The sequence below is a fragment of the Esox lucius genome, chromosome 4 (genome assembly GCF_011004845.1).
Source record: "Esox lucius isolate fEsoLuc1 chromosome 4, fEsoLuc1.pri, whole genome shotgun sequence".
NCBI classification, from domain to species: Eukaryota; Metazoa; Chordata; class Actinopteri; order Esociformes; family Esocidae; genus Esox; species Esox lucius.
The window spans coordinates 18,103,429-18,127,178 of NC_047572.1; the positions used below are offsets into that span (position 1 = coordinate 18,103,429).

The window sequence follows — 23,750 nt, forward strand, 5'->3', positions numbered from 1 at the left end:
AACACACAGACAGCTAAATACAACAAGAAAATACACAATATGAAGAAATAGAGAGCATGAAAAACATGATCCCCTGTAAACAGATACAGGTAGCATGAAAGATGAACCTCTCCTGGTAAACAGCTAAAAATAGACCAACTAACAGCGTGCAGAGCTCGGTGCAAGAAGGACAACAACAACAGTGATATCAGAATGTGTATAACAGAGGAAAGCCTGCCCAGGGTAGTTTCCTGTGTCGGGGGAGCAGTAATTAACAGACCTGTGTAGAACATCCCGGTGTTCTTCCTGCATCCTGACAGAAGCTGCAGGTTCCGGAGTAAACCTTTGGCCGTCAGGCGCACATGAATGTTGACCAGGGAGAGTTTCGGAGACCATAACATCTCTCCAAAAGCCAAGCAGGGATATGCCCGACAATTACTACTATACTGCAAATCCACGGGAGAATCCAGACGTTGAGTATGGTAGACTGGCTACGCACCACATGCCCAGAAATACAACAGGAATCAGTTTCAGTCAGTTCACCGTGACAGCAGTGATCTCCTCTCAACTAGGAGGCGGGCAGGCTGGCGGGCGGGCGGGCAGGAAGAAGGGCCGGTGGGACAGTTGTGACAGGCAGAGGCAGACTGAAATCCCTAATCCTGGCAAAAGCCTGCCTTTAGTGGAGACCATTCAGTGTTCAGACAAGGCTGTACCAGTAGAGCTCCAGAATCTCGCAGGGCTGACGATGGTGGTGCGATGGATGCTGGGAGGAGAGGGGGGCGGGGGTAGTGGGAGGAGAGGGGGGCGGGGGTAGTGGGAGGAGTGTACAGTAGAGGCTGTAGCGAATGGCGGCTCCATCTGGCCTACTACCCTCTCATTCGCCGCCTTCTCCCTGCCTGCCTGCCTGCCTCCCTCCCTCCCTCCCTCACACCAACAGAGAAACCAGAAGAGAAATGGCAGGAGGTGATGGAGCGCTCACAGCAAGGTTGAGCATGATGACCTAAAAACAACCCTGCGCTCAGTGCAACAGCTCTGAACACTACTCGGTATGTGTGCTCAGCTGCTCCTTGAGGACAAGAGGCATAATATGGCTCTAGTATATGGAAATAAGCTTGATGCTAAATAGTCTAATACATTACACCTCAGGTTAGTCTTATATTCACACATTTTCACTAGATGCTATGGTAGAGGGGGTTAAAGGATCTCGCGTTAACCCGCTGCATCAAGAGTTCTTTCACCCCCACTTAAAAAGGAACAGTCCAAAATGTAAAAATAAATATAAATAACTATAATGAACATTCAAGAAGGCTGCTCGAGCTGCTATTTAAATGTACGGAGTGTTTTAGTCAACTAACTGTTTTACTAGAACATGATACATTTTATGCACTTGGCCACAAGCAAAACCCCTCTAGTCCCACTAACCACAGATGACTATGGACATGCACACAACAGCTGGTTGTTTTTCTGCCACAGAACCAGAGAGAAACAATAGGCTTTCCCTGCTGAGAGTCCTACGTATGTGTTCGGTATAATTATGACTGCAAGAAGCACATGTGCAAAGAAGCAGACTATGACAAAAACTATAGACTGGACATAACTCTCCAGCAAAGGCCCTGGTCCTTGAGGACACTGGTTTAGAAAAACCCACTTACATGGTCAAAACTCAGAACCCCCAGAACCCACACATTCCAGAGGTCAAGACGGACAGCCTGGAATTCGTGTGACAATAATTATGGTCACAGTAAATCATATCATCCAAAGAAAACTTGGATTTGACCACTTATAAAAACCAGCAGCTACACGTCTGATAGGCGTGATGAGTCGAGAAGTACAACTCCTTTACATCAACATCCCAGTTCAGGAAGACCAAAACACTTGGTGTTCTTCCAAGGACCAGGAGTGGGCAGGCCTGCTCTATTCAGGAGGAAAGGAAAATAAACCTCACCCAGTGGAACGGCGGCAGGGCGAATTAGTCTTGACGAAGCGCTTCTCTTCAGTGGAGTGGCTCCGGGCCTTGAGGGCACCTGATTAGATGACCCTGCAGTCTTGCATCCGGTTGCCAAAGCTGTGAACAATTGAATATGAAGGTGAGGTTCAAGTTGTGTGTGAATCTGACCAAGCATGCTGGGAGAGAACGGCAACACAGACAGTCCTGCCGCCCAACTCATAAGGGCTGAGGAGAGGGGCTCCTGACAGTACTTAAGCTTAACAAATATCAAGACGGCCAACTACAACTAAGCTCTACAAATATAAAAGGTATTTAATTAGAACACATCATCAGGCCCTTGGATGAAAACTGTTCTGAAGCCTATCAGCAGCGTCCATTAGCTCCCTGTTGACAGACCCAACAACATCTCCACGTGTATTTCCTAACTGACTTCAGGACAGGTGTATGAGAATGTCACCTGGCACAGTGCTCCTCCCCGGGTGTGTGAGAAGTCGGGCTTTAAACACTGTGGTCTTGGATGAGGCAGCGCCTGAAGAAACAGATCACACATGATTCAAACGGTCCCGTTCTTATTGGCGTCAGATACTTGAGATATAGACTTTCTGATTCCCTGTTCGACAAATGGAAGTAGAACATTTAAAATGTACTGATGAAGGGGCTTCGGTGCCAATCTTCAAAAGAGCTCAGTGCCTTATTGGCAGTAACACAGCAACTGAAGTGACTAGATTGGATTAAAACTAACGGAGGGGTGCCTTAAAATTAAGCACTTCCTGGAACCTCCCCCTGCAGATGCAGACGGACATTCAATCCCTTCTCCAAATCAAAACCTTGTCTGACTTACTCCCCCATAGCGGTAATCTAGCGTTCCAGTTTAACGCGGCTAACAAAGGTATGATAAAGAACCGATAGGATCCAATGAGCAGACATGTCAGCAGAGTGAGGTCACAGTGGGAGCCTGCATCCCTGCCTGGTGGGATAAAAGAGGAATTGGCGAAAATCTCTGATGAAAATTCAGTCCAAGTACAGCTCCGTAGTCCCCCATTACCAGACATTGGCAAGGCAGAAGGAGAACTAACAAATCTCCAACAAAAGCACAAAACAATAAATAGCCGTAGTATTTGCTCAGTGGGCTCTCTCTAGCATCGCTGTGAGTGAACTAGACTGGAACAGACCCAGTCTCCTAGACAACCATGAGAGGGGGACACCAGTCTGGAAAACAGAGCTCCTCAGCCAATCAGGTCGCAGTTTGCTCAAGATGCTGGAGGGAGAAAAGGCCCACTGTTCCTCCCTTCTAGAACACAGCCCAACAGTCTGAATGCCAAGGCATTCTTGCTAAGACACAATCAATGTTATAACTGTGTAGTTGAACTTTACTACATGAGAATGTCCCTAAATGCTCTCATTCATTTAACTGCGTAGGATTGATTCACACCATCTTTGTGACGTTCTTCACTAAGGCTTTAAGAGGGTAGAGGCAGCTGAATTATCATCCAAGAAATGAACAATTAACAAGGGCCCTCCAAATCAGAATACAACAATAGTCAGCAAATATCACAGTCTGAATCAGAAGCGGAGAGTGTCTCCAGCAGGCTGGTGTGAAGGATTAAAGCCAATGAGATGTACTGGGGGCTTTACAAAGCCTGGTCAGTAACCTCAGAATGTGGGTCATCTACAGTCTAACGCTCCTCCCCCTCCACTCCTATTAAACCAGATGTGTCCTTAGAAATCAACTTGACAGACCAGACTGACTGTGAAAAGTAGATTAAAACTCTTTCCCAGATTGGTGTTAAAAAACATGAATGTCTTCTCAATAACACAACCAAACTGATAGATTAAGGGTGTGTTTTGTTTTTAATTATTCAATGGGAAAACATCCATAATTAAGTTCCTCACCTTGTGTGTTTCCCGTGGCCACAATATCGTGTTCACTGGCTTTGAAAGGGATGCTTCTGGAGACATTCTGGGGTTTGTAAGGCAGTCTGGAGGAGGACGCAGCAGGAGGGGCAGTGGGTTGGCTGGAGCCCACAGCCAGTGGCTGTCCAGAGGTCTGGCGGGGTCTGGACACAGCCACTGGGGGCTTAGTAATGCCGTTGGCTAAAGAGCTCCCAACAGAAGGTCCCTCTGATGTCCTGGAATTCTGAGAACCTGTGTGACAGAACAGTGACTGAGAGATCAGCACTGAGAACAGTGGCAGAACTGAAGACAAAGAGTCCCGCATGCTGCTCTGACATTCTGGAACAATGCTGAACTGTAACCCAGTCCTTGTGTTCAGTAGTCCACCTGCTAACAGGGCTGAGATCAGCTGTTATGAGCTGACATCAGGTCAATGGGCGCTTTGTTCATGCCGGGTCAGAGTTCTAGTGGAAGTATCATAATTTCCCAAAGCAGGTTGGATAGCAGATAAGATGAATAACAAACCTCTTCTGCATATTTTTTCTGCACCATGCCAGTGACAGGACAACATTTATGGAGGTGAACTTACCTGGTTTTAAGACCTTGCCAACTTTACTTGGAGACGCCATTCAATTCATTCTAAATCAGTGTCAGGACTGAAGTTAAACACCATAAACGGTGCCAGGCGCCTGTTCCTTCTCAACATACAGATGGTAACAGTGCCACACTAATGCTGGCCTCCTCTCAGGGAGTGGTTATCAATGACATTTTGTCTGTAGCTTTTATATCAACACTTCAAAACCTCCCTTTCCTTCCCCTACAGCTGGCTTCCCACCAGAGGACGAATCCATCCGATTCTCCTTCCCTAGTGGTTATTTTTTGGAAGACCCCTATCTAGATTGCCCTCTTGTGGTAAGACATGGGTATAACAACACTTGTGTGTGTATCGCAACCAGGCTGGATGAGGATTTCAAGGAGCCAGATTAGAGACTGAGTAAGGACATTAACAAGTGAAGGTAAGCAAGCAATTTCATCACAGAGAATCAGAGTACATGCATGTACAGAGTAGATTAAGTACATTAACTAACTGTCAAAATCTTTTCCAATAAGATTTAATTCTCATGTACATAAGTATTCAGACACTTGATTTGGCAGCGATCACGACTGAGTTTTCTTGGGTATGCTTCTTCCAGCTTTGTATGCCTGGGATTTCAGTTTCTCCAATTCTTCCTTGCAGATTCTCTCAAACTCAGTCAGATTGGGCAGTGTTGGTTAAACACAGGAATTCCCCATATCTATGCTTTCACTCAATTCTCAGAGGCCTACAAAGTTTGCTCGGACTTGGTTTTTATCTTATATGCACTTTGAAATGTGGGACCTTATATAGACAGGAATGTGCTTTTCTAAATAATGTCCAGTGAATTGAATTTGCAACAGGTGGACTTCGACCAAGTTCTGGAGAAATCAGGACGATCAAAGCACACCGGATGAGTCTGATATCAATTTGCAGGCAGTGCAGTTATTAACAGAGTTCTGAGAACCGCAGAATAGAATTGGTGCAGTGATGTAAGGAATCAAGTGTTTGGGTCAGAAGAATAGTCCCTACATTTTTCAGTGGAGCAGAAACTCACGGGGGGGGGGGGTCTGCCAAGATCTATAAAGCATCTATATTAGCATCAACTCCCATTTCATTTACAATGAGGATATAAAATGGTAGCATCAATAGCGCTAAATTCTTGTGGACTACAATTTTGTCAACAAACTCATTTACTGTTGATTGTTTTACTATTGTAAATTACTGCCATTTGACTTAGTAGCTGACCAAACTCCATTTGATCCACACATATCCTGGTTCACTCTTTTGCTGATTTGCATTTTGTAGTTTAAACTAATAGGGTTGATGTGACAAGAAATGACTGAAAAACTTACTGTACATCTACAGAGGACCTTGACATGGCAATTTGGATTGCATAGGTAATATTTTTCCCTAATACAGAGTGTAGAAATGACTTTGCGACTACTAAAGTCGTTTTCCGACTGGATTCTGTTTTCAGTTTCTGACGAGGGTCACTTTTATATCAGTAAAATAAAAAACAGTTATTTTACTGAAACATATTTTCAGTACCCTACCCACCCACCCATGAGTGTTGGGCAAATGATGGAATCACCTATACGACCAGAGTCCCTAGATTTGGTTTTACAACAGACCCATGTTAGAGGAAGAATCCAACATACTTAGTGACTCATGTAACTGATACTGTACCCCTAACCCTTAAACACTATTCATCTACCGCTGGACTCAATTTATAACCCTCTGGTGTGCTTGTCCAAACTACTAAACGATCACAAAGCAGCTCTGTTAACAGTGCAGAGGAAATGCCTAGGAAATCATTAGGCCTGTGCTTATTTAAAGGCAGGCAGTCGTGTGTTCACTCAGCACTGGAGTCAATGTTTACACTATCCCCTGAATGGGCTTTGTCACTTTCACTTAGTATAAGTCCAATCAGAGCACTGCAGCAACAGCCAGGTCTCAAACCACTCTAAAAGTATTCTCAAACAGCAGAGACCTTATTACACAATGTATATTAAACCTGTCAGCTGCCTGTTGGCGAAAGTCCTTACCTGATTTGGTGCTCCGTTTGGCTTTTGGCGAACCCATACCTCCAGAGGCATTGCTCCAGACATCTCTCCCCTGCCTGGGCCTGGGCGCTGGAGGGGGAGGTCTGGGGTGGGTGGCTGGAGCCTGGCTGGCTGGTGCTGTGGCTGCTGGAGGGGGAGGTCTGGGGTGGGTGGCTGGAGCTGTGGCTGCTGGAGGGGGAGGTCTGGGGTGGGTGGCTGGAGCTGTGGCCGCTCTGGCTCTGTTCAGGGAGGGCTGTGCTCCAAATCCGCTCTTAGTCCCGTCATACACAGTTCCCGCTTCTAACGTGACCCCAACCGCCAGCTTTGAGGACGCTGTCTGAAACCAGAGCAACTTGTCACTGCCTCCCCTCACACGCAAGAGGCCCTCTCTCCCACTCATCACAGTCTAGTAAACCATGGGCCATAACAAGAGAACCCGTACTCAGATAACTCGAGCACAAAGCAGGCAACAGGATCAAGCTGCAATTGTACTACAATCCCACGGGGATTCAATTCTCTAAGTTTCCTTACACAAGGACATGGCGTTTATTTGCTAGAGCCTCAAGCTGAGCAACGTACTTGCAGGATTGCCTCTTCCCATATAGAGATAATTACAGACATTTTAAGCCCTGGATATTTTATTGTGCATTTTATGCAAGCCTGCTGCTTTAGATGCAAACCCCTCACAATGAAGGATCTTTAAAAGCCCATCTAAAATGTTTTACGATTAAAAGGAGTATTATTATAGTCCACTGCTATTCTAATAGTAATTATTACAATTTTTTATGTCATAATGCTTTTCATTAAACAAGCCACAACACACTGATGTTAAGATATTTGCTTGTACGTACCACCAGGCTGAATTTCTTAATCTCCTTGCGGTTCCTTTCCGCTGTTTCCTTCCTGCTCCCAGGCTGTTTTATGTGGGCAGCAGAGCAGTTCTGGGAGGCTGGTCTGTCCAGGCCCGGGCCCAGATGGATGAAACGCTTGGGGCTGCTGAAGCTAGCTGAGCTGCTTTTGGAGGCTCTGGTCTCCCTGTGTAGTGTTGACGTAGATGTAGTGGAGGAACTATCCGACCAACAACGGGAGCGACGCTGTAACACCAGCACCTTGTCCTGATTGGATGTCGAGGAGGCCGGGGAGGCGGAGCCAGGTCTTTTCCAGTGCTTGAGGAGAACTTCACCGTCGTCAACCTTAGCAGTACTGCCTGGGGCTGGTGTAGCTTCAGCCTGCCTTTCTGCAGAAGGTGACTCTGAGGGAGAAGGGGAAAAGGTCTGGTTTCCAGGCCACTCAAAAGGAAGTCGCCCTCCCAGGTTAGAAGCCCTGTGCTCAGCCTCTGAACTGGCCTCACTGCTGGGTGCACATCCAGCCGCAGCAGAGGGGAAGTCACTAAGCGACGTTCGACACTCTGCCTCCTCAATCAGACAGAGAGGAGCAACAGGAGACCCAGCGGGAGACATTTCGTGATCACCAGGCTGGATAAATGTTGCACTGAGCCAGTCAGGCCCAGCATTGTCCTTCACAACACCCCTTGAGGGGTCATTTGCCATTGTGACTAGTTTACTAGGCGTGTTTCTAATCGGAGTGTTCCTGTCAGCTTTAGATGTTCTATTACAATGGGGGATTTCTTGTTTCCGTGGCATATTCTTTGTAAGTGCATGGCTTCCCATTGTCAGGGAATGAGCTGGTCTTGACATGATCTTGGGTCTCACACTGCTGAAATCGGGCTTGCTGAATCTTTTAATTTCTGCTCTGCTGATTCTGTTAGCGGATCCCGGGTTCAGTCTGGCGACCGAGCGTGGTTTTGACGTTGAGAGCTTTGTGGCTGATCCTCGCTTGACTGCAGGCGCCTGGACTGCTGGGCTCTCAGGGTGACTTTGTGGTTCGTCGCAGGGGGACTCCGCGAGGGAGAGGTAGTCTAAGGGCATGTTTCCAACACCCCCCACTGGGGTGGAGGTATGTGTGGGGCTTTTAGAGTCCAGTTCGTCTGAAGACCGCAGAACGAAGGTCCTATCATTGGTGGATCCTCCACCGAAACTCGGCCGCAGCCCAGCATCGGAGCGTTTCTCCCCACTGGGGGCCAGGGAAGCGCCTCCATATGCAGCAGACAGGGCCGGCTCACACAGGAAGACACCTTGGTGCATATCCCTTAACTCAGAGGAAAGTTCTACATCCAGAGGAGGCCGAGGCAGCACCAGTTCGTCACACTCAGAAGGGATATCGTGATCATCTGAGTGGATAAAGGTCATTCCCCAGGGCTGAGGGCTTGAGTTTTCCCGTCCGGCGTCGGTGCCAGCGGGTTTGTCCTCCAGGAAGACATCACATAGGTCTGCGCTGGACACTGACAGCAGTACCGGGCCTGGGTCAGCGGGCAGAGCAGAGGACACATGGGCAGAGGAACCTGTGGACAACTCCAACAGAGACAGAGACACGGTGAGTGTGTCACCCTCCTGCAAGCAAAAGCTGTTCCTCCTCGTCACCATCTCCCCAGAGCTGATGGAGCAGTTGTTCTCCCCAGAGGGACAGGGTGACACTGAGCTCTCCTCCCCCTCAGGGGAGACAGCACCGCGGCTGTCACCGGGGTACACCAGAGTGATATTACTGTTCCAGCGGGCCAGGGCGGCGTTCACACAGCCGGAGCCGGGCGTTTGAACAAGTTCATTTCCCAGGCGCTCCGGGGGACTCTTGACCAGGGGCGGGGAGCCCTCAACATGGCAACACTCCATGTCCACGTCATGAGGGCTAGAGGAGCCTCCGTCACTCAGGCTGCTGAAGCTCCTCAGAGAGTCCGGAGAGGAGACCCCAATGTAGGCCTCCGGGTTGCCATTCCGGTCCCCTGGGCCTGAAGAGAGGGCCAGCCGCAGGCGGCCGTGTGACAAGGGTCCACTCTTAGACGTCACACATCTCTGCTCGCTGGACATGTTGGCAAGAACGTTAAACGTTCAGCACAGATGGGTCTACAGAACCCTTTCATTTACATAACATCTGTTTTCAAAGCTGCTGAATATCATTTCCATGGGTTTCACTTCACATTGTTGGGCAACAATCTATTGGAATATGGCGTCCAGTTACAGATGATTTCTTCTTACAGAATCACCACTAAGAACACCTACAAAAGAAAAACAACATGGGACATAATGGTGAGAGAGCACCTCGCCTCCTCAAAGGCATATCACAGGGTTCGGCGATAAAACACACTGAATAAATAGAACTTCGCCCAACTTGCTCTGCACTTATGCAATAGTCCAAAATCAGTAAAGGATTTGGGATTGACTTCTCTAAAAACAAAGAATGAATAGCCCTGGGCTAAACAACCTACTGAGCACAATTGTGACAGATAGAAGAGGCATTGTTTAGGCTTTTGTTGATAGCAATATAAGCCAGACATTAATTAGAACATACCCATCATTAACATAGTTAAATACAGGTAGAAAACTCTCATGAGGGGGAACTGGTTTTAATCACCCACTGGCTGGGTTGGTCCCCATGCGTTCCAGACCATTCACTGCACTGGAGCTAAAAGTATAGAGTTACAGTAAGTCCAGTGTATCAGTCCATTGATACCCTGTTGAATAATTCATGACTTCAGAAAACAGTTCCATTCAAAATGTAGGATTCACCAGAGATCAGATAACCCAAACTCTGTTGGCACGAACATATGAAGCCCAGCTGTCTGAACCTGCTGCTGTTGTGCATTAAGACATCCAGATAGGGAATTCAGATCATTTGCTGAAACATATCCATAGTCCAATCACCATTTTACCAAAATAACTAAATCCAGTTCCGCTGGTGAACATTAAAATGTATTGGTATGTCTGAGGGGGCATCCACTTTGGCATGTGCCAGCCAAGTAGTCAGTGGCCTGACAGCGTGGAGGACAGATCCTATGACACAGCCCCAATATGGACCATGTTGGGAAGCCAGTCTAGACTAGATGGGCTTGACACCAGCACCAATAACAGCAGTGAACCCTGACGTGTTTGTTCAAGAAAACTGACTGGACTGTTAAGCCTGCAGACTCACCCCCTCCATAACAAAAGCTTCAGTGTTGTACTGCCAGCAGGAAAATATATGAACATAAAACACACTGAAAACACCTCTCTAGTATTAAAGGTGAATTTAACATTTTACATGACCTAATTTTCACTCTTTCTGCACTTATAGGCAGATTTCTGGTGTTTACAGTACCAATCAAACATTTGGACACCAATTTATTTTTTACAAAAATAGTTTGGGGCAGGTTTGAGAACAGAAGAATTCCTGAAGCGCTGTTTCCCCATCTAAATACATTCTTGTGTTTTGAGCAGCTGAGCTGGAAACAGCTTTTTAATCTGATGCTAGCATGTTAGGTAAAGCACAAATTGAAATATATCAACTCCTGATAGAATCAGGAAGGAACCTCAAATATCACCAAAGAATGGTGCACTGTGGGTAACAGTACAAAACCGCTCATCTGCAGGGACAATAGGCACAGCACACAGTTTTAGAGTGTTGGGTCAGTCACCAGTACAAACATCCACGATGAAGAGAAAAATCTGCTGTTGTGCCCTTGAGCAACAAAGGTAACCATAATTGCTCCAGTAAGTTGTTCAGGATAACAATGTCTGCTAAATGACTGAAATGCAAATAGAATAGGTACCAGCAGTTGATGTCCGATTGCTTCAACTAGCTGGAGGGCTGGGATGCTCCTCAACATACTGTAACTAAATCATTGGGCTTGACTACAGTTACCTCAGTGTTTCAGTCACAGAGAAATCGTGACCTACATGCTGATCATAAACACACAACCAGTGACCCAAACCAGCCAAGGAAAGAAATTAAACCCATTACCTATATAGAGCACTAGCACTGAACACATCCCATAGGGCTATGGGCAAAAGTAGTGCAATGCCATTTGGTATGTTCTCAAAGTGTTGCTATTGGACCACCCCAAAACATTCCTCACTATAACTACGGATCAGCGCTGATACCGGCTCACCGTTTTCATACAGAAAGAAAATCACAAAAGTATGAGGGGGGGCTTTGATGTCAAACTCTAATTGAGAATATACAGAGATTATTATTATATTAGACACCCATCTCCTCAATTAGAGCTTGTAAGACTCCAGACAGATAGTTCCCGCCATGAATGCTAAGCAATGCACTGGTATCCTCTAACAAGAAGGGAATATATTTAAAATACAGTGCCATTATCACGTCACAGGCATTTATCTGAAATACATGGTAAAACATTGTGTTCAGCTCTTATTGGTTCATATCAAACAGTGTTTGATTTGACTTGATACACTGATACCACACAGTAGAGTTTCACAGCTACATGCAGCTATAGTTAACGCCTTCATCCATAGATCGTTTTTACTGTCATTTGTCAAATTCTCTCTGACAAACTGTCTCATTAATCACAGTATTTTAATTAATAGGGTCCAATGTTTGCTACAATATTAAGGCTGAGCAACAACTCACCTCTCCCAGTGACACAATAAAAGGTTTCCTAGGGAACAGGCAGAACAGAATGCTTAGTCATTTCCAGACTTCAAGTCAGCCAACACCTTCCATTTAAAGACGTAAAGTAAGATCTAATGCTGGATGGATAATAAATACTGTACATTGGACCTTGACAAACATCTTCTGGTAATCATTCACTCCACAAATGTAATGAATGGGTAACTATGGCACTGTTACCTTCTATGTAAAGCAATTTAGCAGAGGCATCTGATATTAACTATGACTGTTGAATATTTGTTGAATCAATACAAACAGATGACCTGGTGAAATATGGCACACTACAGTGTTTGTATGATCAGTATGCATGACAACCAAACCTAGCACAAAAAAAAGCACAAGCAAAAAAAAAACAATTGGTTCCTTAGTTACTGGACCTCAAATTACTTTGACAAACTGTTTCGTTATTTATATAAACACGTCACTGAACCTTATGGCCATTAACTGATTGGCCATCTACTGATTCCGACTATAACAGTACACTCCTCTGAGAATAACTAAACCAAATGGTTAAGAAAAAGCAGCCTTACCAGTCAGTCAGAGGTGTTGTACATCCGTATCAGGCCACATCTCTCTCAGCTTAGCCAGGTTGAGTTTTCCCTCACTAAGACAATCCCATTAGTGCTTCCCGGAGCAATAAAACAAACCAGCCATGCCTCATCCACCCTGTGTGGGCTAGCATTAGCATTAACACTGGCTGGGGATGACTGCTCCGACACAGATCTTTACACACACACACACACACACACCCCTCCAGGCACTCAAACTCAGCCGTGCATCAGTAACACCCACAGCCAAACTAACACGGACCTCTTCTCTGATCGGGCGGAATAGTCCGTTCTGATCCCCCTCCCTGTGGGAACGCAACTCAGTCCAGCAGAGTAGCAGAGCTGTAGGAGCCGCAGGGCAGCCTCTCAGTCCGTCAGGGCTCAGGACACAGGCAACCCCCCAGGGAAGTCAAGGTCCAGCTCCGCTAGCGCTTCAGCTCCACTACTAAGTTTACAAATAAGGGGGAGGGGGTGGGGGGAGAGAGAGAAAGGGAGCTGGTGCAACTTTTTACCCCATCCCTGCCGAGGCCACCGCTGGGGGTGGGGCTTCTGGGCCCAGTCAGCATTCACTGTTGCTTAGCAGCCAAAGTCTCTCCTATGAAGGAACGGATTGTACAGCGTTAGGCAAACAGGAGGGATATTAAGGGGAACGGAATAAGAAGAGGCGCGGGACAAAGCCGGATCATTCCGAGATACGATCCCTAACCCTTTCTACATCCTCACAATACAACATTAGTAATATAAAGCTGGTTTCAGCAGAACAATCAAAAACATCTGCAGGGACGTCAGTCTGGGCCCAGGACGACAGCGGATTGTTCCTCTGCAACCTAGTAAACACGGGGTGACGTCATCCTCAGAAGTCCTGACCTGCTGGGTCAGTTAAACCTACAGTCGACCCTGCAATCACTACAGAGTGTAGGCATGAACCATACTGAACCTCAGACCAGTGCTATTTCTGCTTAATCCATATAAGGTCTTTACACAAGGCCTGAGGAACCACACTCTTGGCAAGCTGTGAGACACAAGCTGAGCCAACAGCACTGGAAGAGCTACAGACCTAATTAATTTCCTAAAGGGATTACAATCTGTAGTTATATACAATGATATCCTAAGGTACAGATATTGTCAGGAAAGTTTTTTTATGTTGACTTTTATTGTTGGCAATTAGTTGCACAAAGATTTTGTGAGAAGTGTTCTCCCAGCCAAGCAAAAGGACAGTAACGGTATTTTTGGAAAAACAATTATGAAATAAAGATACAGTTTTGATTAAAAAACAAAAAATTTCCTTTATTTTATCAGGTACGTCAAGACTGATAAAACATTCCCACCTTGCCAGCTCACCACATTTCAGTTAAGAGTCAAATGCATTTACAACTAGGTTGCCCCTAGAAATCCATTTAAGACTTTCATGAACAAGCCAGAAATGTTGTAATTTTCCACTATACAAAATATATTGTACTTCAATTGAATAGGCTAGACAATTAAAAACTAACTAAACTAACTTTTTCTCACTATATGGAGACTGGATTTGGGTTCCAACCAAACCAGTGCAGCACTCCCCCAGACTCCTCCAACATTAACAGTGATTAGGATGGGAGAAACTGATCCTATTCAACCCACCTAATCCAGGAGAGCCTCACAAGTGCAATTTAGCGAATATCCCCAACTTTTACAATCTGAAATAGCAGTTAAAGAAACAGTACCCCCTGAATGAAAATGCACTCAAATATTAAAACCTCTGATATCTGATACTACTGGTAAAATTGCACTGGGAAGAAACGTTTGAAAATAAATTGTTTTTCCAAAATTGTTGCCTCATTATCTTCCATTTCTAGATTCAGCACACTATAGCCTTCCAGCTCACAGTGTGACCAGCCCATGTGGGATGAAAGGAACCAAAAAACGAACAGAACACACAAGCTTTGTCTTTGGGGAACAAAACAACTGGAACTCTTGTTTCTCAGCTAGGCCCACCAGTGAATGTGTTTCATTGTGCGCCATGCAGTTCAGGACCAAGAGGCACTACGGTCACAGAGGATAAACTTCCTATAGGAAGTCAGGGAAGTGATAGCAGAAAGCTGTCCCAATAAAAATACATTCAGGCCAGGACAGGTGAAAATGTATCAAATGGTACCTTACGAGTGGAAAGCCAGTCAGCTGTGGTTTATACTTGTTCTACACACTGCTTTGAGTATGAAATGGACTCAGAAAGCGCAATCACAATGGTTTTGTCTCAATCTCTCCTTTGCCCACAAAGGTGCACTTGTTCACTTCATACCTTTAATTTTTAAGGAAGTGAGTAATGTAAGGGAACTTTCTCTGGTTCATCTGTTCTCCAGTCCAATCCAAGTTTGAGTAAACAAAGCAATTGTTTGCAGCAGTGCCTCTGCTCCGGTTTGGTTTTGTCGACAAAACGGGAAGCGGCTTATGGGTAATAGTAAATGAAAGAATGCCATTAGTAATTTGTCTATAGCCAACTAAGTAGGCCCAACGTTCCAGAGTTCTGGACAGAAAATATTTTAAAATTCCAGGAATTGTGTCTGTAAATTCTCAACAATTCAAAATCTCCACATGTTTTTCATGATGGCTCCAAAGGAAACAGTGTGTTTTAACAGACAAGGTCAGCTTAGGTTTCTCTAGAACAGCAGGTGATGAAAAACACTAAGTAACAGCCAAGTTGCTTACAGCCAGTGGAATGGAGAGCATGACAGTAGACAAACTCACTGAATAGACCCTGGGTGTGTTTCGGTAACTCATGACTCTCCGAATCTTCTTCCAATTCATGAGGTCTTTGCTCCACAGACACACACATCTATTTCCTCAACAACACAACCCATAGGCCTAAAGGGCACAGCAACTGATAGACACATAAATCACCAGTGGCTATTATAGGACATTCTCCCACCATGACTCCAAATAGATATGGTATAGTAACATTTAAGGGGGAGAATATGAACAGTATCATGGAGTGTTGTTGTAGGCTTCTACTACCAGCCTGTGACAAAGCCTACATACCTTTAAATCCCACTTCCTTTTTTGGATTTGAATATAAATAATGTTTGTGATGTTTAATGATCCCAAGCAGATGATTTTAACATCCATCTAACTTTATATTAATCCATTCAGATCTACCATTAGTAAATGATGGATATGTACAACACTAATGTCAGTAAGGAACTACTGGATAATTAATTGATTAAGCAATTTTATCCCCATACCTTTTTGTGATATATTTAATATTTTCCCAACATACAGTATCACGCCACAGCTAACACAGAATTGGTTGCTTTTCAAGATGGTTCAAGATGGAAAATAGTAAGAATAAAGATAAAACCCTTGAATGAGGTAGTGTGACCAAACCATAAACCAGAGCCACAGTCTACACTGCACAAGGCAATGGTCTGCAATATGCCTAGGGAACACGTGCAGATTCTAAAACTGTGAAGTAATAATCAGACTGATTATGTGGAGTGGTCACATGAATATAAATCATTCAGAAAAATACAGAAGTTACGTTCTATTAAAAAAAAAAAAAAAAAAAAAAGCTTCTGGAATATGTTGGAAGGAACCACTCACTCCACTTTAGAAGATGGACTAATCTACCATTTATAGATGTGAAAATTGTGTCAAAGTCTTCAATTTACATTTGAGTAAAGTACAAGTTAAATTACTGATGTACATTTTAGCCAACAGATGCGCTAATCGGACTGTTTTGTTTTTTAATTGTATGTTTTTCGAAGGCCAGGTTTAGAGAATTGTTATGTCGATTCTTATTTATAGACAAATCACAATGCACCGTCAGGTTCTGTCAGACACTGTCAGATTCCATAAACACTAAACTCACGTTTACTAATTTGCATTACGGAACATATACCGATTTAAAAATAGCAATTCATTTTATTCTGACTGAACGCCTGCTTGATTACTACAGTACCACTTTGCATCCTCTTCGGTGGAAGAACTAACACATGGAAATTTCCTTAAATCAAAAGTAATCGCGTTAAAATGAGCCACATACGTACATACCTAATAGAATCCTTAGGAAAGGTCAAACCAGAAAGAAGATTTTTGGAGCTTTTTACTTACTTCAAACCTAACTGTTGCTTTTCCCTTACAACAATGTTTATATTTTTGCGTGTATTTAGTAAACTAATACTCACAAGAAGTGAAATAATGCTTGTGCTGATGATTTGTCCTATCCTCACCTGAGCCAAAACTGGGCGCAGGCTACTGCTGCGTGCTCCACTAATAGATTTCGCGCTCGGTGGGGCGCGTTCAGGACGCAGCGTTTTTGGAACGTTCCGACATGAATACATCGCGGAACAAACACATTTCTCTAATGCAGAATTGGCTCACAAAGCACAGGCCAATATCACAGGATGGAATAATTCGTGGCATTTCTATCTGTAAGCACACACATCATGAACTTTAACACAGTGAAGCCAGGCACAACACCCATCAGGCCAAATCAAAATAATGTATTAACTGTTTGAATGTCTATAGCTGTTGTATTTTATTGCTGATAGCCTATTTTATTGCTGATTGCCTATTTCCACAGCCAATGAGACAGAACACCAGTACATTATTTGAATGAATCCTTTAATCACATGGCAGTCAAAACAAATATTGAGAATGATAAGAGCACACATTTGTGAGCTGACATGAACACTTCTACTTATTGCATACTAACTAAACTGTTAGCCTACCAACATTCATTGGATTGTAAACATAGGATCAGACCGTGGCAGCCTCAAAATCCGACGGCCTTATTTTCATGACTACAAACTTGAGGGAGTACCACCAGCCGTGCCAGGTGTACCAGACCACTCCACTGTCTGTCACAGCGCTGTAGGCACCACTGTAGTAGTAACCATTCAGGTTGGCAGAGTGACATCTAGAAAGAAAAAAACAACAGTGTGACTTAGGATCCAGACAGAACTGCAAATGGGCATTTATTTGCCAAAATGTCAGCTAATATATTCTACAAGTAGCCGCGTCAACTGGGGGAGACTGAATAACGCGCCTGTTGAACCACCAGCCTCCCTTGTCTTCCTGTGCACAGTTGCGTGAGTAGCGGTCGTTATCTCTGTCGTAGGTGCTGAAATTCATGCCCTGGTGACTGGCCCACCACTGGACCTCTGGGTGGTAACTTCCTGACAGGGAGTCGCCTGAATCCCCGGAGAACTCACCAAACTGCAGCTTGTAATGCTCCTGGGTATAAACAAGGTAATACAGTGAGTACAGGATGCTTAAATGTAAGAAGTGAATGTTAACCCAATCGAAAGGATAGGGAGACACATTCACAACCAGGCACATTTTTCTGATTTTCTCAGCAATGAAACATCTGTTGTCAACATCTGTTTTACCCTTTTACCAAAGTGAAACAAAAATGGTGGTGTTTAGAAGAAATGTATGGCAAGGTTTTGAAACATGAGCGAGTTCATTAATGATGTACAGTAGGATCTTGCTAGCTCATGTTTGGTTCTGTCTACTTCCATTTTTGGGTTCTGCCCACTTGGCTTCACTAGAACAACTGCTTCCGGGCTTGGCTTCATTGTGAACAACTGCTTTTGGGCTGTGATGAAGGAAGAATTTGCAGAATAGTATTTCGTGTTTTTGTACAAGTGACACAAGAAGATTGTCCTCCTGTTTGTTGGACATTTGATCTGTTTGTTCAACCTTTGAGTTCAACCTTTACTTCATTTTTTCTTCTAAAGAGAGCAGCAGATGATTTACTGTTACCTCCCCAGACGGGCATATACTGACATAGATGGAAACATCCCTGAAGCACATAAATGTCGGCATTCCATATGGATACTTGAGCAGAGGTGTAAAAAATAAAAACCACTTTTACAACACCTTTTCATCTGCAACTTTGAAGTTAGTGTATGCTGCATAGCGTTGTGCTCCCTCAAAGTCTGCCAGATTGATCCTGAGGTTGTAGTCACCTAAAGCCAAGTGTTGATGATAGTTTTCAGTCAAAACCTAATCTCACAGTTGGTTTTGACTGTATCCATTTTTAAACATAGCAATATTTTCATATTTACCTTGAGATGTTAGGTAATGTAAGTTGTCATTACCCAACCAAAACTCCCCACTGACCGACTGTAGGTCACCAAATCCCTTCTTATAATCAATCCAGGGCCTGCATGGAAAATGAAGACATTACAATACTCATTCACAAATAAAATGCTTCTGTAATCTCTCATTGATTTAACACAATTCGTGTCAGACCTTTCAGATACATCTCAATCATGTGATTTTACCTATTGAACGACTGGCTTCCATCTGAGCGTCTCTGGATTACGGTCCATCCTCCTCCCTCAGACATGTCACAGTAGACCCTGACCAGGCCCGGACTTGCCACTGGTCTGATCGTGTAGAACCCGCTGGCTTTGTTCCCAGCGTTGAAGATCTGGGCACAGTCTGAATACAGATGACTGATTGATTGCAGGTTAGGGATGTTTACAAACACACGTTGGTTTTCTTCATCCCAGCATGTAATCCATTGGAGAAACACAAGGGATACATATGTTCTAATACTGACCTCTGTTGTGATGATCACCCAGGTCATGAAAGGAGCCCAGGTCTGAAACCAGCTGTTCGGTCCTCTGGTTGCGCAGGTTCTGGATGAGCTGCTGCTGCTTCATCACCCGCGCCTCCAGGGTCTTCAGCTGAGCTTGCAGCCGCGCTGTCTCCTGCTCGCATTCGTCTGAATACTACACACACACACACACACACACACACACGTGTGATATACACGTATGGTACGAAGGTGCACACACATTAAATGTGTACACGCACGGACACACAACCGCACACACCGGGACACAGTCGCAGGCACACACATATACACACACACACACACACACACACACAGTTGGCAAATATCAACATCAACCAAACACGATAATGAGCTGTGGACATACTCCAGGCCCTTTTAATGAGTAAGATATTTACCGAAAAGGATGTGTCCACGACGAAGATAAGCCCGAGGAAAAAACACTTGAAGGTTCTCATTTCAGCTCGGGAGATACTGTAATAATTACAGTTAAAATAGGGATAGGTTCAGTTGTCTTTTAGTGGGAAAAGGACTTCAACAGACGTTCCACAGCTGTCTATCCATAGCCGCCTCGGAAATATGGGAAGATTCTCTGTTTAGCGTGCCTTCTTAAATCTGTTAACAACACAATGTTCTGGGGTGAGTCAGAGGGGGAAGAATATCTGATTCGCTACAGTGGATAACTGAAGAAATATGTGTGAAGCAACTTTTGAGAAGTGCAGAAATGATTCAGGCCAGTTAATACTGGTAATACAAAAGATCCCTTCAGAATTTCTGAATGTTTTAAAAACATTCTGTGATGGTATGTGATGGTTGGCAACATTATTAGTTTATTTAGCTAGTTTGCTTTTTTTTGGTTAGCTAGCTATACTGCCTTTATTAATTAGCTAAAGATAATGGATAACAACTATTTGTTCTACTCAGAAATATGCTTCTGAAAAAGTTTGGTTAATGTACAGACCGGCCTTTTCTGGTCTGTTTTTAGCTTCAAATTGCAAGTAAATGAATGACTGCATCTGTGTTGCAGTGCAAATTCCGGATGTTGTTGTTTCCAGGTATTGGTGTCCAATTTTACAATTTACCAGGGATTTTACAATCAGACCATAAAGCTTCTAGCTACAGTACAGCAAAGCCATGAGCCATACAGAGCACACTGCATAGCCTCTTCACTTCAGGCTGTTACAGCACAGTTCTTCAGAGCAAATCCTTAAACTTAATCAGTAAGTCGAATTGATCTGATCCCTGTTTATTTTCAGCTGTTGACTAACTCTGAATTAAAGTGACACTGCATTCTGTGTGTGGGGGGGGGGGGGGGGGGGGGGGGGGGGGGGGGGGGGGGGGGGGGGGGGGGGGGGGGGTGACCCAGAGAAGGACAGGGCCTGTATTTTTAATGGCAGAGTGTCTTGGGAGACACAGGTTGGATGACTCTTACAAAAGGGACATGATAGAGAAGCTCTACTCCCTTTATTGTATGCTCCATTTTTACCAGGGCTGACAGACATCTTGTTTAGTAAATAGAGAATAGTGTGCCATTTGAGACATAAAAATTTGTTTGGAACTGATCCCAGTTACTGCTCTGCCTGGGCCAGGGGCAATGTTAATATCTTCAACCCAAATATATGTTAAACACCTATTTTACAGTGGCAATTGACGAGACCACGACTGACTAAATGAATCCAAATTAAGAATTTATTAAGCACAACCGGTTAATTTCTGTGACAAACCGTTGTGTGACAACTGCGCCATCTGCTGCCTCTGCTTCGGTGTTCGACGTCGCCGGCCTTCTGACACCACCGCCAGGTTCATCATCCATCACTCACTCCTGTCACGTTAATCACACACACCTGACTCCCATCCAGTCATCATCCCAATCGTGTGTGTGTGTGTGTGTGTTCCCTCTGCCCCCCTGGTCTTTGTGTGTGACTGTTTCGTGTTCTGGAACGATGTTTGCTTCGCTCGCTTATGCACTCTATATTTTGTTTTACTACCACTACTGTTTGGTTGTATTACTAACCTCGTTTGTAGAGGGTTATTAAACAAGTACCCCTGACTGCAGTGTGCCCCCACCCACATTTGACTCCCGAAACGTTCCTTCAGACAAACTCCTTTGCTCGACTCCTTATTCCCTATGAAGTTTACAGATGACTCATTTTACTGATTATGAGGTTTTTCAAGAGCAAGACTTTTGGTGCGATCAGCGCTTTTATTATTATCTAATTTTATAAAATGGATGCAAACTGGCATTGGATCGATTGGCATTAAATTAGTAAATACATTGGAAAAAATGGAGACCTTAAGGCATTTGTGTGACTAAATTGAACAAAATCTGACCACAAAAAAATATAGAACTTCCACATAAACTTCATGAGCCAACAGGTCAGACACCTGATACTGTGATTTTCTCTGGTTTCTCTTAACAGAATGATGGTGGTGATGATTATATAAGTAGGAAGAGGAGTTTAGAATGATTTGTGATACTTGCTTCCTATGTTTTACCCAATTATGCGCTATGTGCTCCGGTCGGTGCTCTCCATGGCAACAACTGGACACCCACAGGTCAAGACAACATCCCTGCATCCATTGGTGGGATGCAGGGATGTTGACCATGACCAGTCCTGACCATGACCAGTCAGCTGGTGATAATATTTTAGTAGTTCAGTAGTGAAAATGCATTTCTCTACCCTTCAACTATAGCATGATTTCATTTGACAGAATGAGGCCAATTTTGAATGGTCTCCGACCAGAACAACAGTCTCAACCTCCCAAGCGTCTGCCCAGTAAATACCTTGAACACAGGGCTCGGAATGTGGCCAGTAAAGAGGACTGTTGGCCAAAGACGGCTAAGATCCAACCTTTGAAACTGGGACAACCTAAGACAGGCACAGCCATGCCTCTGGACATGTCATGTATACATGTAAGGGTGCACACACAAGTGCATTGGGATGAATAAAGAAGTCATTCATAATGAAATATATTAATGGGGATTAATACTGCTCTGCAGGCCTGTGAGGGCTGAGGGAACAGGCTTATCTATGCAGACTTATGTTGCCCCTTGAATCTGTCACGCCATCGATTCATAGCCAAAGCATTCGTCCCAGATTGTGGGTCCCAGTCCCTGCTGAAGATCGCGGTGCTGTGTCCATTATAGTTTTGGTTTGACTGTGGGTGTGTGTCTGTGTGAGGTGTGTATCTGTGTGAGGTGTGTGTGTGTGTGAGGTGTGCGTGTGTGTGTGTGGGGGGGGGTGTAGGTATGCACACATAAAAAAAAAAGAACAGAGTTGAAATTATGCTAATGTTGATGGCTCACAGATAAATCAGTATATCATGGCATCTACTGATGAGAAAAACACAATTGCCTTTACCATATTCTCATACCTTCCGCCAGGTAAGTTTATTAGGTACCATGTTATGTTATTTTATAAACTTTTTAACTTTTTTCAGCCATTCACCCATGTCCTGCACCTCATCCATCAGTAAAGGAATTATTCCAGAGTTGGATTCCCCAGCCTAGCACTAGATGGCAGCAGAGGACTGAGAAAGGACTGAGCATTTCTGGGGAAATGCCAGAACAATGGTTAGCCAATCACAGATTTGGAGCTCTAATTTATGGATGTTTTCTTGTTTTAGTGAGATCATGACCCAATTGTTTTCAGTGGAAGCCTGTGCTTGCCCTGTTTTCAATAGAACATTACCGCAATCTGGTTTTATTTGGATGTTATTTAAGTCTGTTTTCCACCACCTGCAGGACATGTTGGAGGAATCTGTTTCCTAGAGCCTGGACTGATGAGCAACCTTGGCCTCCCAGCTCTATTTTCCGTTCTTCACCCTCCACACATCTGAAACCCAGAGAAGCTGTGAACTCTGCTGATGCAGTGGGAGATTTTCTCGGTCTTGCAATTAGCTGAAAATGTGACACAACATCCTTTGTTAGATTTCTGAATACACAGACATCACCATAACAACAATATTTCAAAAGTTTGTGTTTATTGGTTTTTTAAAAGGGTAACTCAGGAGTGAGACAGAGAAAACGAACTGTTTCAAAGGGAGATGAATGCCAACACTCAGTTGCCTCCCACCTCATGACATTTGCCAGTGATGATCTTGCTGAGGACTGTTAATGGAACTGAACACTGCAGTCTCCTTAAAATGAATAGGATACTATGTAGCTTATCTTTTGTCAGTGTCTGATTCATGTTCACCCGTGCTTCACCTTACTGTTTATAGGTGCCTGGGATGGTTAAATCTCTTCCCTAACTGACATTCAGATAAACTGTTCCATGGCTGAGATCCTCCACCTTTTGAAGCTAAGACAGTGATTGTCTCCTTGGGATTTCAAAGCATTCACTCTTGAAGCCTTTCTAAACTGAAAAATATTCATTTTGACCAGAAGTGTGTGTATTCTGTTTTTAGGAGAATGTGGAAGAGGTGTTTTCCCCTTAGAGAACAGAGTGGCAGAGCAAATAATTCCTCTTGTTCTAACACAAACAGCTCAATGATATTCTGGAGGTGAGAAAACATCCTATTAGCATCCCAAATTATGTGAAATATCACTGAAATATTAATTACTTTTAACCCATGCTGTAGTGCTCTGCTCAAAGGTGAAATTTGTATTATTGACTGCCAGTTGGGACACAAGTCTGAGATCCTGTTTGTCTTTTGACACTCCTGTTGGTCAGGGATTTAACCCTTTATTTCATAA

General features: G+C 44.2%; 2 protein-coding genes across 8 annotated transcripts in view; both read right to left on the reverse strand.

The window, feature by feature from the left end:
• Positions 1-16,726, reverse strand: part of mtus1a (microtubule associated tumor suppressor 1a) — a 36,942-nt gene extending 20,216 nt beyond the window's left edge. The window contains exons 1-7 of one of the 7 annotated variants that reach the window (XM_029119216.2): positions 12,472-12,936; positions 11,903-11,930; positions 7,291-9,548; positions 6,443-6,776; positions 3,821-4,072; positions 2,385-2,465; positions 1,925-2,044 (exon numbers count right to left, since the gene is read on the reverse strand). In XM_029119216.2, the coding sequence (XP_028975049.2) occupies positions 1,925-2,044; positions 2,385-2,465; positions 3,821-4,072; positions 6,443-6,776; positions 7,291-9,360 (2,857 nt within the window). In that variant the 5' untranslated portion in view covers positions 9,361-9,548; positions 11,903-11,930; positions 12,472-12,936. Of the gene's footprint in view, positions 1-259; positions 732-1,924; positions 2,045-2,384; positions 2,466-3,820; positions 4,073-6,442; positions 6,777-7,290; positions 9,549-11,902; positions 11,931-12,471; positions 12,937-16,515; positions 16,589-16,649 lie in introns of those variants that run through there. The other 6 variants (XM_034291677.1, XM_034291678.1, XM_034291679.1 and 3 more) reach the window with 6 other exon arrangements.
• A 345-nt stretch (positions 16,727-17,071) lies between these two features.
• On the reverse strand, positions 17,072-19,692 carry fgl1 (fibrinogen-like 1). The gene is made up of 7 exons (XM_010898183.4): positions 19,450-19,692; positions 19,037-19,208; positions 18,756-18,915; positions 18,537-18,634; positions 18,349-18,437; positions 17,513-17,700; positions 17,072-17,383 (listed from the first exon to the last, which is right to left on the reverse strand). Exons 1-7 carry the CDS (start codon positions 19,507-19,509, stop codon positions 17,224-17,226), a joined length of 927 nt encoding a protein of 308 aa, XP_010896485.1. The 5' UTR covers positions 19,510-19,692; the 3' UTR covers positions 17,072-17,223.
• Between the last annotated feature and the right edge of the window lie 4,058 nt (positions 19,693-23,750).